At 41.8% G+C, this 16,488-nt stretch overlaps 2 protein-coding genes across 5 annotated transcripts in view; one reads left to right on the top strand and one right to left on the bottom strand.

Moving 5' to 3' along the window:
- The window catches only part of GART (phosphoribosylglycinamide formyltransferase, phosphoribosylglycinamide synthetase, phosphoribosylaminoimidazole synthetase), a 29,711-nt gene extending 28,238 nt beyond the window's left edge, over window positions 1-1,473 (bottom strand). The window contains exon 1 of one of the 4 annotated variants that reach the window (XM_037832192.1): window positions 1,155-1,473. The gene's annotated coding sequence lies outside the window, so the exon portion shown is untranslated. Of the gene's footprint in view, window positions 1-808; window positions 958-1,154 lie in introns of those variants that run through there. The other 3 variants (XM_037832185.1, XM_037832177.1, XM_037832169.1) reach the window with 3 other exon arrangements.
- Window positions 1,474-1,775: 302 nt separating this feature from the next.
- The window catches only part of SON (SON DNA and RNA binding protein), a 32,282-nt gene continuing 17,569 nt past the window's right edge, over window positions 1,776-16,488 (top strand). Inside the window, 5 exon segments of the mRNA XM_037832146.1 lie at window positions 1,776-1,908; window positions 4,949-5,115; window positions 6,782-12,658; window positions 14,100-14,260; window positions 16,191-16,337. Coding sequence (XP_037688074.1) covers window positions 1,832-1,908; window positions 4,949-5,115; window positions 6,782-12,658; window positions 14,100-14,260; window positions 16,191-16,337 — 6,429 coding nt within the window. The 5' untranslated portion in view covers window positions 1,776-1,831.

The raw sequence follows: 16,488 nt of genomic DNA, 5'->3' as shown, positions 1-16,488 counted from the left end.
GCTCTAACAACTGACATGGTGATCACTGAAAACTAAAGAAAAATTGCTATATTATAATTTCTGAGAGGGAACAATTATTTTAGTCTAATGGAAAACGTAGACATTTCACTTGCCACGTGTAATAAAATATCTGAAATACATATATTTAAATCTAGATAAAATATTACAGTTAGTTTGAGTAAGAGACGCAGTGAAGGGAAAACTTCCTGGTTACTAACGTTGACAACTGAAATAGCATTATTACTTAGCCTGAAGGAATCTACATCAGAAGTGCTTTGGGCGCCTTGGTTCCAGAGTCAAGGGTACCTCGGTTTGGGTTGAGATTCTGTCCCGCCCTACCTGGGAGATCTCGAATGACTTAACTAAGCTTCTTGGGCCTCAAGTCACTGTATATCTAAAATAGGTAACTTATGAAAACAAGAGAGCTAGGAAGTTATTGCAAAGAGTTTGGTAAATATTATAAAGTAGAAACCACTTACAAAGGTGGAACCACTAATCTGTTAGCGTGCATAACGGGAAAATACGGCAAAAGCACATCAACTAAGGTTTACGGCCTAAAGAAGCATAAAGACATACAAAAATAAAGCCCTGACATCTAGGAAAGTAGGAAAAGTGATAGATCAAACGTAAATCGCAGTTAACAGTAAGAAGTGAAAAGCACATGGCCAATCCCACCCAATGCATTTAAAAATAAGACACAAATGTCTACAGCCAAGCCAATTTCTACAGTTTCATTCAATTACTGATGTTAAATCCCCATATCAAAGCATAAATGCAGTTTACTTAAAAGCGGAGGGGACTTACGCACCAACACAAAGTGGTCCCGCACTCCCGCCTGCCCACTCTCTGGCGTGCTCAGAGCCCGCGAGCGCCCGGGCGGAAGTCGGCCGAGCAGCATCCGGCGTGCGCTCCCCTACCCCGCCCCCCTGCGAGATAATCAAGTGTGGTTTCCGCCTTCGGGCGCGGCATGAGCCGGCCCCTGACCAAAGCCACCAAGCCATTACAGGTTTATCATGTAACACTATAACACCGAGTGCCACGTAACGTCTCCATTCCTCTCCGAGTGCCCCTGAGGTCTGAGGAGGGGGACCTCCTAAACACTAAACCGATGATTAGCTCAGCTCATTATATGTTCCTATCGAGTCAGGACTGACCAGCCACCGCGGAAAGTCTTGTGACACGCCTGGCTCCTGACGAGACGGGAATGCACCAGACTCTTAACAGGTCGCTCGGGACTTCCGGCCTATTGCTAAGAAACTAAGACCGATTATAGGATGCACTAAGAGAGGTGGGGTGAAAACCCGTTCTTCTTATCACGCTCCAGTGGGGGCAGAGTCGAGCAGTTCTATCCCGGATGTAACCCTCGGACAGAACTGAACTTGGTGTCCCCGTAAGCGCCTAAAGGCCTTTTGTCAAACATGATAGTGCCTTTTGTTCCTCCATTTTTTCATTGCCTTAAATCTCGGGCCTTAAGTCGCCACACTAAGCCTATTAAACCCACTAAATACTGTTGGGGACTGCCAACCAAACCCGACAGCTTCGCCTCAAAAGAGGTTTTTCCTGTAATGGCGCCTGCGTCAGACACTAACATGGCGGACACGGTCGTGCGCGGCGCAAACGTCAGCAGCTCTACCCCAGGCGCTCAGAAACAGCAGAGGAGAGCGAAGCCGTGCTCGCTGATTGGTTCGCCGTCGAAGCGTGCCGGTCTGGACGCTCCCGCAGGAGCCAATCAGAAGGGCGAGAGACGGAACTGGCCGCTGCGCCGCCTCCCGGGGCATGTTGGGAGCCTGGAGGACTAGCGAGGAGGAGTTGAGAGAACGGAGCGGACGCCATGGCGACCAACATCGAGCAGATCTTTAGGTCTTTCGTGGTCAGTAAATTCCGGGAAATTCAACAGGAGCTGTCCAGGTAAGCGTTCCCCAGACTTTTCTGCTCCAAAGGGACCGCTAGGGCTCGATGTAGCTTTTCACGGTACCTTTCTTCAGAGACGCCGTCGTTCTTCGGCTCAAGGCCCCGCTACGGCCCCGCCTGGGCCTAGGATCCATTTTTCACCCCCCCCATCCGCTCCCTCCCTTCGCCGGGAGGAACTTCGTCCTTTCCGAGGCATCCTCAGACTCCTTCGTCAAGAACCGAATTAAGATGTTCATCCTTCTCTCCCGGTTGGTCATCCCATACCCATTAGCGATTTGTAGGCCCGGTTGTCCACTAGGGACGGGCCTAGTTTCCTCCTCAGCTCCTCCTCCGCCGCCGCGTTTCCCCTCCCCCTCTCCGCCTCCGCCGCTTTCGCCGGCCGGTGTCTATGACCGGAAAGGGTCTCTAACGGCCGTTTCTTGGGTAATCTTAAATCCGCGTTATTATTGCAAGTGTTAGACCGTTTCGGGGTTGGGATTTACTAATTAGATTATACGGACCTTAATGTCCTATGGCTTCCACCAGGCAGCATTCTAATGGGTTAGAGATCTAACTTAAAATACCTCAAATTGATTCGTTAGCTATTTTGTTGAACATATCCGAGATGAGGGTGTTTAGGCGACTTTGAAATACTAGTAATTTCTTAGATTTTAGCGAGTTGAAAGTGCGTTTTGTGTGTAGATTTAGTTTTTCTTGTGTTGACATATTTGACCAACACAGTACTTTGCGATTGCTATTTAGACTTAACGTAGTTTAACTTGGTTTCATGATTTCCGAAGAAATAATTGTTACTCAGAGAGGAAAACAGTGTGGGTCATGTTCAGTGATTGTCTTTTAATACTTTCGTTTTGTATAAAATACTCATTTTTTTCAAGTACAGAGGTGGGAAAGATCTTTAATAGTAAATAGTTGTTCCGAGTTCCAGAGTTTAGCTAGTTGTATTTTTAAGGTTGAGAACAAGAGCAGTATGTGAATTTGAAAATCAGCCAAAAACGTAATTGTAAATTAAGTGCCCAAATGAACGTAGGATTATTGAGGACTATGAAGTGTTATTTTTGCAGAAACATATTGTTTTTTTAAGTGGGAAATCATTTATCGCACTGATTTTTAAAATTTTATAATATGCTAGTGTTCTTAGTTGCTTGCAGTAAGTCCTTGTGTTTCCTTAGTTTAATAAGTTTTGTTTTTGTAGCTTTTAAAAATCAGTTTTTCTATTAGAAGTGTCTTATAGAAAATTAAGAAAACATAAATGAGAAAATGCAAATCACATAGATATTGGTGTTCTTTCATTTTTTTCTCTCTGCATGTATATAAACGTGTATTTGTTCTATGAAGTGCCATCTTGTATAGTGGGTTTTTGATCTAGTGTATTGTGAACAAGTTTGTCACAATCTCAGTCTTTTGCAACATTTTTCATGGCTGCATAGAACTCTGTTGCAGGAATGTATTGTTACGTATTTTGGGTGGTTTGAAATTTTCATCACTTTTCAGTAATTGCGATTAATATCCTGTTATCTTTGTCTTTGAAACACAATCATGGTTATTTATAGACTGACAACCCCCCCCACCCCTTTTTTTGTGTGTTACATTCTCCGATTTTTAGATCTTGGTCCTTTAGAGAGGTAATTATGTATGTATTTGTTCTTGGAAATAACGTAAAATTAAGTTATTCAGGAAGAAGGAAAGCACTTTATTACCAGAGGAATTCCAGACAACATCTATTGCATTGTCAGTCTAAAAACATTTTGAATTGTTTGCCATTTCAGCTGTTTTTTTTTTTTTTTTTTTCCTTTTCCCATCTGCTTTTACATCAGTGTGGGTAATGAGGCTGACGTAAAGATACTTAAGATAAGTTACCTTATTATATAGAGACAGTGGTTAAGAGTCTGGCTCTGGTTTTGCACACCAGCTTCACCCTTTAAAAGCTGTGTGACCTTTGGCCAAGTTTCTTGTTTTCTCATTTTTCTCATTTATCAAATCAGGATAATAGTGCTGATCTTAAAGGGTTTTTTTTTTTTTAATTAAATGAGTTTAAAAATGTAGAACAGCGTGACACCTAGTTAGTATGTGTTAATTACTGTTGTTACATGACTTGTTATATTAGAAAACCAGATATTCCTTAATAACATTTAATTACTGATTTTTTCTGTTTTGATTCAAGACTTTTATCAGGTATGGAGCATAATTATATTTTCAGTTACTAAAGTTGAAGTTAAATAAAAATTGAATGTTTAAATTATATGATTTTTTTTCCACAATAATTTTGCAAATTTACACGAATGGTAAAAATGGACTAGGTAATTGGCATGTTCTTTGGGCAAACTCCCATTGGCCCTGTGAATTAAAAACATGGGAGATCATCTACCCATTTGCTGTTAGTCTAATTGTTTTATGTGACTTTTAAACATTTTTTTTTTAATGTTAGAATTTTTGAGAATAGGGCAAAAATTATATATTTATTTTTCTTTTTAAACTTAATGGCATTTCAGAAACAGTGTAAACCTAGACAGAGTGTAAGTTACCCTTTTTACTCAGTGTGGCTGTGGCAAACTTTTGTATTCCATCATATTGTTGATGGTGATTGTAATTCATGCACAAGTGTGGCTTCATTGTGGCAATAGTTTTTACCATAATGTTTACAAAGTTTATATATTTTTTTTAAATTTTTGATTAGGCTCGTCATAAGTTTTCTTCCCTGAGAGAAATATACAGGTAGCCCAAATGCCTCAGTGTAGATTTCCAGGAATATTTTATTTAAAAAAATAGGTGAGCCTAGAAACTTTTAAAATGAGTTTTCTTAACTTTCAAAATCTTGAAAACTTAAGTAATTTTGTAAAAATGAAAATATACCAGGATAGTACAATAGTAATAGTACCCTTCAGTAGACTAGTAGAAGAACTATTGCTGGGGAATGTCGTTGAAAGAAATACAAAGAGGATGAAGTGTATGGACAACTTGATATAAGATAATTTTAGTTACTTATTGATTTAGGGTGTGATAAAAACATTAATGAATTTTGGTAACTTTTCTTGTCAAGTGGAAGGAGTGAAGGCCAGCTGAATGGTGAAACAAACACACCTATTGAAGGAAACCAGGCAGGTGACGCAGCAGCTTCTGCCAGAAGCCTACCAAATGAGGAAATAGTGCAGAAGATAGAAGAAGTACTTTCTGGAGTCTTAGATACAGAACTACGATGTAAACCAGGTAAGTTGGAGATGATCAGCTATCCCAAAAATTTTTAAAGATTTTTTTGATATCTGAATGTTAATAGTATTAGTTTTTGACTATAGGCTATTAGATCTAAAACCTGTTTAATTGATTTACTGAAGATTTTGTTTAAATTTTTCTTTGAAAATACACATTTTACTGAAACATGGAGATTGATGCACTTGCTTGCTTGCTGGTGGACTATAACTTTGAGTTGCATAGTGCCTCAGTGCCAGGATTTTGAGCATGGATTTGAACAATTATATAAATGTCAATTTTGGAAGGAACAGTCATCTGGATCAAATCTAGTGATTTTTAAACCCTACTCTGGGAGATTTTATCTTAAAGTCTAAGCCTAGAGCTTGTCTTGCTTTTGTATTCATCCTTCTTAAAAGTACAATGAATGTGGAGGAATCACTGCTTGTATGTTTATTTAGCATTTGGGAATTGATCAAATAATTGATGTTTAGAAATGAAGTTTTTGTGATTAACCACAAAAATAACAGTCACTGTTTTCATTAGTCTTGGAACTGGGGTGATATGTAGTTTGGAGTTTTGTTTATTTTTTGGTTAAGGGGTATGATTTAAAAAGCATACGTTTTAGGCATGGTTAGAATCATGGCTTTGACAGCCTTTTCTTGATAGGAATATAAATTAGCTTTACACTTGGTGTTACGGAACAAACAGTAGAAGATGATTAATTTTGCTTTGGTATATGTCTTGTGATGGTTAATTCCTTTTTTCCCTAGTCTTAATGGCCTGGATTTCTCACCACCTTTTCTTGGAATCAGTGCAGTTTATCTATTTTGATATCGGCATTAGAATAAATCCCATTTGGTTATAAAATGGAATACAACCCACCTTCTCCTTTAGGATATGCAAATTACATGTTAAGAGCTACAAGAATTTCCTCCTCAGAGTTAGTTTTTTTAAGTAGAAACATTTAGAAAATATTTCTTAGTAATTTTAGGCGAGTATTGGAGGGGAGGAGATGTTATTTTTGTTAGAATGTTTTGGGTGGATGTGGTAAAATAAAATTTGAGATCCAGTTTGATGCTTTGTGTTTAAGACGTTTGTGTACTACGTAGAAGTAAGTATCAGCTTATGCTGAGAGCTTACTATATGCCAGGCATTGTTTGATTCAGTTTGTATGTTTTAACTCACTTAGTTTTCTGACTCTAGGAAGCACAAGGGTCAGTAATTTGTCCGTGACCTAAAGTGGTGAATTGATTGAGGATCCAAAAGCAGGCAGTCTTCCAGGGCTGGTACCATGTTGCTTCCTGTATAAGCAAGGGTTATAAATAATTGGGTATTTGTTACAGGAATGCTAACAATAATATGAAACATACGTAGTTTAAAAGTAATTTGCTATAATTTGAGAGCTGGAGAAAAGACCCATTTCGGTAGAATTTAGTAAAACACATCTTAATTCTTTGTAAGAAGTTGTCATGTTAAGCTAAGAATTTATTTTTAACCCATGCTTTAGTTGTCAAAAGGAGTATGGGAAAGGTGGCAGTCTTCAGATTAATTGGTGTATGGAAAACGGTTCATGTGAGGTTATACATAGACTGTGAATTTTGGTTTTTATGATTTATGTAAGTCTACTTTGAGGAATATCTGATAATTAAAATTAATTTAAAAATAAATTTTCCCTTAATTACAGACCTGAAAGAGGCCTCCAGAAAAAGTAAATGTGTATCTGTACAAACGGATCCTACTGATGAAATTCCCACCAAAAAGTCAAAGAAGCATAAAAAGCACAAAAATAAAAAGAAGAAAAAGAAGAAAGAAAAGGAAAAAAAATACAAAAGACAGCCAGAAGAGTCTGAGTCAAAGCTGAAATTGCATCATGATGGGAACATAGATTTAGAATCTGATTCCTTTTTGAAGTTTGATTCTGAATCTTCAGCGATGGCACTGGAGCATCCTGTAAGAGCATTTGACCTATCTGAGACCAGTGAATCCCCTGCATTTGTGTTAGAACCTCCAACAGTAGCTGTGGTGGCATCAGAGCCACACACCTTGGAAACTCTGAAGCCAGCTACCCAAACTGCAGAACTATCAGTTGCATCTACAACTGTAATCTCAGAGCAGTCAGATGAGTCTGTGGCAGTAATGCTGGAACCATCCATGACCAAGATTCTAGATTCCTTTGCAGCAGCACCAGTGCCTACTACAGCAGTAGTGCTGAAGCCATCTGAGCCAGTTGTGACAATGTCGGTGGAGTATCAGATGAAGTCTGTGCTGAAACCATCGGAGAGCATGTCTCCAGAGGCATCAAAGATCATGTTGGTAGAGCCTCCAGTAGCAAAAGTCCTAGAGGTGTCAGAAACCCTCATGGTATCATCAGAGATGCCTACTGAGGTGTACCCTGAGCCAAGCACATCAACAGCAATTGGTTTTCCAGAGTCAACTGTAACTGAAGTGCTAAGATTGCCAGAGCAGCCTGTAGAAGTACCATCGGAGATTGCAGATTCATCCATGTCAAGACTGCAGGAGTTGCCGGAGTTGCCTCAGACCACAGCGTTGGAGATGCCGGAGTCGTCGGTGGCCTCAGCCATGGAGTTGCCGGGGCCACCTGCGACCTCCATGCCGGAGTTGCAGGGGCCCCCTGTGACTCCAGTGCTGGAGTTACCTGGGCCCTCTGCTACCCTGGTGCCAGAGTTGCCTGGGGCCCCTTCTACCCCAGTGCCTGAGTTGCCAGGGCCCCCTGCGACTGCAATGCCTGAGTTGCTGGGGCCCTCTGTGACGCCAGTGCCACAGTTGTCACAGGAATTGCCAGGGCTCCCAGCACCATCCATGGGGTTGGAGCCACCACAGGAGGTGCCAGAACCACCTGTGATGGCACAAGAGTTGCCAGTGTTGCCTGCTATGACAGCAGCAGTGGAGTTGCCAGGGCAGCCTGCGGTAACAGTAGCAATGGAGTTGACCGAACAACCTGTGACGACGACAGAGTTGGAGCAGCCTGTGGGGATGACAACGATGGAACATCCTGGGCAGCCTGAGGTGACAACGGCCACAGGGTTGCTGGGGCAGCCTGAGGCAACGATGGTGCTGGAGTTGCCAGGACAACCAATGGTAACAACAGCACTGGAGTTGCCGGGGCAGCCTTCGGTGACTGGGGTGCTAGAGTTGCCAGGGCTGCCTTCGGCAACTAGGGCACTGGAGTTGTCAGGGCAGCCTGTGGCAACTGGGGCACTGGAGTTGCCTGGGCAGCTCATGGCAACTGGGGCACTGGAGTTCTCGGGGCAGCCTGGGGCAGCTGGTGCACTGGAGCTTTTGGGGCAGCCTTTGGCAACTGGGGTGCTAGAGTTGCCAGGGCAGCCTGGAGCGCCAGAGTTGCCTGGGCAACCTGTGGCAACTGTGGCGCTGGAGATCTCTGTTCAGTCTGTCGTGACAACATCGGAGCTGTCAACGATGACCGTGTCGCAGTCCCTGGAGGTGCCCTCGACGACAGCGCTGGAATCCTATAATACGGTAGCACAGGAGCTGCCTACTACATTAGTGGGGGAGACTTCTGTTACAGTAGGAGTGGATCCCTTGATGGCCCAAGAATCCCATATGTTAGCTTCTAACACCATGGAGACCCATATCTTAGCGTCCAACACCATGGACTCCCAAATGCTAGCGTCCAACACCATGGACTCCCAGATGCTAGCATCCAACACCATGGACTCCCAGATGCTAGCCTCTAGCACCATGGACTCCCAGATGTTAGCCTCTAGCACCATGGACTCCCAGATGTTAGCAACTAGCTCCATGGATTCCCAGATGTTAGCAACTAGCACCATGGACTCCCAGATGTTAGCAACCAGTTCCATGGACTCCCAGATGTTAGCAACCAGCACCATGGACTCCCAGATGTTAGCAACTAGCTCCATGGATTCTCAGATGTTAGCAACTAGTTCCATGGACTCCCAGATGTTAGCAACCAGCACCATGGACTCCCAGATGTTAGCAACCAGCTCCATGGACTCCCAGATGTTAGCAACTAGCTCTATGGATTCCCAAATGTTAGCATCTGGTACTATGGACTCACAAATGTTGGCTTCCGGCACCATGGATGCTCAGATGTTAGCGTCTGGTACCATGGATGCCCAGATGTTAGCATCTAGTACTCAAGATTCTGCCATGTTGGGTTCAAAATCTCCAGATCCCTATAGATTAGCTCAGGATCCTTACAGGTTAGCTCAAGATCCCTATAGGTTAGGTCATGATCCCTATAGGTTAGGTCATGATGCCTATAGGTTAGGACAGGACCCCTATAGATTAGGCCATGACCCCTACAGACTAACTCCTGATCCCTATAGGATGTCACCTAGACCCTATAGAATAGCACCCAGATCCTACAGAATAGCACCCAGGCCATATAGGTTAGCACCTAGACCCCTGATGTTAGCATCTAGACGTTCTATGATGATGTCCTATGCTGCAGAGCGTTCCATGATGTCATCTTACGAACGCTCTATGATGTCTTATGAGCGGTCTATGATGTCCCCTATGGCTGAGCGCTCTATGATGTCAGCTTATGAGCGCTCTATGATGTCGGCCTATGAACGCTCTATGATGTCCCCTATGGCTGAGCGCTCTATGATGTCAGCTTATGAACGCTCTATGATGTCAGCTTACGAGCGCTCCATGATGTCCCCAATGGCTGACCGATCTATGATGTCCATGGGTGCTGACCGGTCTATGATGTCGTCATACTCTGCTGCTGACCGGTCTATGATGTCATCGTACTCTGCAGCTGACCGATCTATGATGTCATCTTATACTGCTGATCGTTCAATGATGTCTATGGCAGCTGATTCTTACACCGATTCTTATACTGATACATATACGGAGGCATATATGGTGCCACCTTTGCCTCCTGAAGAGCCTCCTACAATGCCACCATTGCCACCTGAGGAGCCACCAATGACACCACCATTGCCTCCTGAGGAACCACCGGAGGGTCCAACATTACCTACTGAACAGTCAGCATTAGCAGCTGAAAATACTTGGCCTACTGAGGTGCCAGCATTACCTCCTGAAGAGTCGGTATCTCTGCCTGAGCCTCCTGTGAGTCAAAGTGAGATTTCAGAGCCTTCTGTGGTACCTGCTAATTATTCAGTGTCAACATCAGAATCCTCAGTATTAGTATCAGAGGCTGCCTTGACTGTTCGAGAACCACTACTAGAGCCAGAGTCTTCAGTTGTTACACCTGTAGAGTCTGCTATAGTAGTAGAACATGAAATTGTTCTAGAGACACCAATGTCTGAAACTCCCATAATGTCAGCTGAGCCGACCATGTTAACATCAGAGCCTCTTATGTCAGACACAGCAGAGACCCTTGATTCCATGCAAGCTACAGGACAGGCTGCTTCAGAGTTATCCATGTCCCTGCAGGAGTCAGCAGTAGCTATTCCAGAGCCAACACAGAGCACTCTGGAGCAGCCAGCCACAGCTATCTCAGAGCCACCAGCTGTGGTTGCTTTGGAACCACCGGTTATGGTTGCTTTGGAACCACCGGTTATGGTTGTCTCGGAGCCGCCAGTCATGGCTGTCCTGGAGCAGCCAGCCGTGGCTGTCCCTGAGCCACCTCCCATGGCTGTCTTGGAGCTGCCAGCCGTGGCCGAGTCAGAGCATGTTACTGTGCCAGTTGTTTCTGCTTTGGAGCCTACTGTGCATATCCTGGAGCCAGCAGTGGCAGTCCTTCAACCTGCAATGATTGTTTCAGAACCATCTGTTTCTGTCCAAGAATCCACTGTAACAATTTCAGAGCCTGCTGTCACTGTCTCAGAGCAGATTCAAATAATATCAACTGAGATGGTTTTAGAGTCTACACCAGTGATACTGGAATCTAGTGTTATGTCTACGTCTCGCATTATAAGAGGAATGAATTTAATATCTGGCCATCCTAATCTTACTCCAGAGGTTAGCATGCAGGAGACTCCCATGCATTTAGAAGAAGAGCCACATGATAGACATCTGAAGAGTGATGCTTATGAAAGTGAATATGATATAAATATAGACCTTAGTATAAATAATCATTTAATTGCTAAAGAGATGGAACATCATACAGTGTCTGCTGCCAGCACTGGTGTTTTTGGTGAAATTGGTGAAGAGAAAATTTTGCCCATCCATGAAACTGAACAGTGCACAGTATTGGTTACCTGCCCTGGTGTTAGTGAAACTGATGTAGAAGGAGCTCTGTCTTCTACTGGTCCTCTTGCTCTTGAATCTGATGGAAAAGGGACTATTGAATTTGCTATAGCACCTGCTCTCAGTTCAGTTAACAAATATGATGTTGAAGAATCTTCAGCTACACAAGATACAGAACATGACATGGTAATTTCCACCAGTCCCAGTGGTGGTAGTGAAGCTGACATAGAGGGACCTTTGCCTGCTAAAGACATTCATTTTGATATACCGTCTAATCATAACCTTGTTAGTAAGGATGCAGAAGGACCATTACCCGTGAAAGAGAGTGACCAGGCAATCACAGTTGCTCTCAGCCCTAAAGAAAGTAGTGAAGATAAAGAAGCACCTCCCCCCATTAAAGAGATACTGCCTGATTCGGGATTTCCTACCAATATTGAGGACATTAATGAAGCAGATTTAGTAAGACCATTACTTCCTAAGGACATGGAACGTCTTGCAAACCTTAGAGCTGGTATTGAAGGACCTTTACTTCCAAGTGAAGTTGAACGTGACAAATCTGCCGCCAGTCCAGTTGCAGTAACTGTACCAGAAAGAGCTTCAGAGTCTTCTTCAGAAGAAAAAGATGACTATGAAATTTTTGTAAAAGTTAAGGACACACATGAGAAAAGCAAGAAAAATAAGAACCGTGACAAAGGTGAGAAAGAGAAGAAAAGAGACTCTTCATTAAGATCTCGAAGTAAGCGTTCCAAGTCTTCTGAACACAAACGCAAGCGTACCAGTGAATCTCGTTCTAGGGCAAGGAAGAGATCATCTAAGTCCAAGTCTCATCGCTCCCAAACGCGTTCTCGGTCTCGTTCAAGACGCAGGAGGAGGAGCAGCAGGTCAAGATCCAAGTCTAGAGGAAGGCGATCTGTATCAAAAGAGAAGCGTAAAAGATCTCCAAAACATAGATCCAAGTCTAGAGAAAGAAAAAGAAAAAGATCAAGTTCCAGGGATAACCGGAAAACAGCTAGAGCTCGAAGTCGCACCCCAAGTCGTCGGAGTCGGAGTCATACTCCAAGTCGTCGAAGAAGGTCTAGATCTGTTGGGAGAAGAAGGAGCTTCAGCATTTCCCCCAGCCGCCGGAGCCGCACCCCGAGCCGCCGGAGCCGCACCCCGAGCCGCCGGAGCCGTACCCCCAGCCGCCGGAGCCGCACTCCCAGTCGTCGGAGCCGCACCCCCAGCCGTCGGAGAAGATCAAGGTCTGTGGTAAGAAGACGAAGCTTTAGTATATCACCAGTCAGATTAAGGCGATCACGAACACCACTGAGAAGAAGGTTTAGCAGATCTCCCATCCGTCGTAAACGATCCAGGTCTTCTGAAAGAGGCAGATCCCCTAAACGTCTGACAGATTTGGGTAAGTCATTGTTTTAAAAATTCAGTAGTATTGTAATGGAGAGTGATTTAAACCTGAGTCGTTTCCCCCCCCCACCCCGATTTTTGAGTCAAATGTATTTTGGGTTGCTGGTTTAGGATAAATATTTTATCTTAAACTTTTTTTTTAACTAGGTTAGCCAGTGTTTTTAGAAATTGTAGGGGTAAGAGCATTTGTAGTCAAAGACATGCTTTGGAGTATATTAGAACCAAGATGTTTACATGCTTGAACATCTTATTTTACTTGCTCTGTCTTGCCATAACTAAGAATGGAACACAGAAGTAAAAGTCCAGTAAGTTAAAAACAAGGTTAGTATAAGCTTAGGTGGTTGTTCTGTGTATTATAAGCTACCCTTGCAAACAAGCCAAAAACTTCATTTTTTTTTAATGTTACATTTCTTAATATGGCAATATATAGGACTTAAACATTTGTGAAGGTAATTCTGATTGGTATAGTGGGTAATGTGTGTGAAAAGGGAATTTCATATGTGGGGATTTGTTTAACAGGCTGGGTGATACTAGCAAAACAAGGAAATTTATTAGGTCAGAGTGATTTTCAAAATCGGTCCTGCCTTACTTTAAAAATGATTTTAAAGTAGTTCCTGATTTTAAGTAGTGTGCAGAGATGACTAAAACTTGATGGATAATGCATAATTACCAGCAATGAGTATGGATAACTGATCATTATCCCAGTAGATTGTACATTTCCATTCAGGATGGACTAAGAAAAAGGTACTGAGAGGGCAGTGAGGGCGATGCATTCAGTTTGGCAAAAGATTTCTGAGTTCTTGTAATTCAAATCACTGTGGAGAGGAACAACGTGTAATTGTGATTACAGGTTAGTAGAGGAGTGTAGATAAAATGCTTGTATCATGTGTGTTTCTTTTACCAAATAGTGAAATTGTCAAAAAGGCAGAATGTGATTATTCCTGTAGTATTGTTATAGATCAGGTACTTTAGAAGCACAGTGGAGAAGAGTGTTATAATTCTGATTTAATGAAGATTTCTTAGAAGAGGTAGCCCTTGAATTTGGGCTCAAAGAGTGATTAAGATGTCAGAGATTAGAAGGAAAGGAATGTCCTGCAGAAGGGATATTTAGTAAAGTTTCTGGGAGGATAAGGGGATGGTATGTTCAGAAAATACAGTAGACTTTGACATATCTTAGAGTGTGTGGCAGAGTGAGCCTTATGGCTGTATAATGTTAGCTATTTTGTGTAGTATTTGAATGGGAAGCTTAATGTGGATTTAATTCTTTAAACAGAGGGCGGCTACTTAAAAACTTTGAGTTAAGGGGTGATATAATCCCAGCTATGTAACTTAAGCAGAAAATTGATGCCTTTAATATTGTTAGCATATGAAACTTTTAATAATACAAAATGTATAGCCATTTAGGAAAACTGTTTCTTGCATTTTTACTCTTACAGATAAGGCTCAATTACTTGAAATAGCCAAAGCTAATGCAGCTGCCATGTGTGCTAAGGCTGGTGTTCCTTTACCGCCAAACCTAAAACCTGCACCTCCACCCACAATAGAGGAGAAAGTTGCTAAAAAGTCAGGAGGAGCTACTATAGAAGAACTAACTGAGGTAAGCTAAACAAAATTTGTTTTCGTTCTTAAATGGATTATTTCAGTGATGTTGACTGGAGCGTGCCAAAACCTGAATTGTGGGCTGAACTGATAATGGCTGGCACCGAGTGGCCAAAACCCGAAATACAGACGTGGCAGCGGCAGAAGCTCTGTTTAGCAGGCCATTATCCGGGATGGCTAAGCTCCGCCAGCTAAAAGTTACTTCCCATTACTTTTGCTTTCCAGTTTTAGAAGCCAAACTGACTGAGGAGTGGGACGGTTCGTTTGAATGGAGGAGGTGTTGAGTGAGCAACACGCAGAAGCTCGCCTACAGTTTCGTTTCCATTCACGACGTGTTCACTGATCGCCACGAGTGTACTGCATAAACGCAAAGACACAGACAATCTTCAGAAATGATCTTTTGCCACCGGAGCTTGGAAATTAATGAGAATAGCTGGCCATTGCCTGAAAGGAACTTCTTTCGCATCAGCATTTCGGGTTTTGGCTGTTTGGTACGAGCCATTGGTGATAATGGCCGGCCGTTATCAGTTCTTCCTGCGGTTCGGGTTTTGGCAGTAACATATATATGTTTTAAACACACTTATTTTGTTTTTAAAAATTTGATCTTATCAATTGAGGCTTTTTTTTTTTTTTTTCTTTGTTTTATTATCTTTTTTTTTTTTCCCTCTTATCTGTTTTGGAGAACGCTGAAATATTGCTGCTAGGATCCAGAAATACCATGCTGTTTCATATATTGAAACTTTTATTGGCTAGCCTTATGCCAGCCTGCCACTGTCAATACTTTCTGTTCCCCTTGATTACAAGCTTGATATACTTTGTGTTTTTGGCTAAATGAGCTTTTTATCTTATTGTTATATTTTCAATTGATAATGGATGTGACGAATTCTATTGCTTATATAGAGACAGGTCTTCCCAAATTTACTCTGACTTTTTTATGAAGCCACGAAATGGAGTCTTTTCCTTTGCTTCTCAGGAAGGAATTGACTCTGCTTTATGTGTTAGACCTCATCAGTTGTACCTTCTCCATCATGCCTTGTTTTCCATTCTTAAGTTTTATTCCTTAAGAGATTCAGCATACATTTATCGAGAGACATGTTATTATCTCATCCCATCCCAAATGTTCAAATCTTTTATTTTGCCACACATTTGGGCATCACATAGGCTGTCTCTTTCCTCACTTTTCATTTATTACAATACAAATTACAATTTTATTTTTTTTAAATTTAAGGACTTAGTAAAGGCTTTTATTGCTTACTTATCAGATCCAAGCTTCTTATCTAAAGTTTGAAACCCTGTGAACACTTAGTGTTCTTCATACTTTTTTAGGCTCATTTTCAGTCCTCTTGTCCCTTGTAACAATTTTCTTCTCATGTTTTTCTACCACCAGACTAGGATGACTTTTTTTTTCTTTACCTATCCTTATTCCTCATTATGAAAATCGGGTTCAGAACTCTTCAAGGAGTGTTCCTTGATTATCTAATTCTGACTGACACTATTTTCTCAATAAGCTTTTGTTCTTTCAGCACTTATGTAACTCAGTTTGTATTATATCAGTTTGCACAATTTGCAGTTGTGTTGCTCTGTAAAAGCGTTCTTCAGTTATTTCATGTGTATGTATTCTGTTTCTTGAACTAGATTGTAAGCTCCTTGGGAGCAGGGACCATGTCTTCTACTTTATTTTTTTGTATGCCCCGGACAGTGCCCAGTACAGTGCTCTGCACATAGTAGGTGCTCAATAAATGTTGTTGACTGACTGACCAGCCAGTGTGTTTAAATAACAGCTAATAGTTAAGTTACTTGTCGAAAAACTATTGTTAATTTTGTTTTACTTCTGAATGTTGATTTTATGTGGCTTTGATTCTTTTTAAGAAATTGTGTTATTCCTAAAGTGTGTAAGATTTATCTTTTGTTTGTTTTTACTTTTTAAGAAATGCAAACAGATCGCACAAAGTAAAGAAGATGATGATGTAATAGTGAATAAACCTCATGTTTCGGATGAAGAGGACGAAGAACCTGCTTTTTATCATCATCCCTTTAAACTCAGTGAACCTAAACCTATTTTTTTCAATCTGAATGTGAGTATTAAGAGTTTATGGATTGATGAAACAGCTCAAGTTAAGGAACTATTTAAATGAAACCCAAATGGAATTTGGTTTATTAATTTTTGGTTTAAGTACTGTGAGGAATAATGAACAAAATCCATTTCCTTCAGATTTTATTGAAAAA

This window comes from Choloepus didactylus, chromosome 1 (genome assembly GCF_015220235.1).
Source record: "Choloepus didactylus isolate mChoDid1 chromosome 1, mChoDid1.pri, whole genome shotgun sequence".
NCBI classification, from domain to species: Eukaryota; Metazoa; Chordata; class Mammalia; order Pilosa; family Megalonychidae; genus Choloepus; species Choloepus didactylus.
The sequence above is the reverse complement of the archived record's forward strand: the minus strand, read 5'-3'. Positions and strand labels throughout refer to the sequence as shown.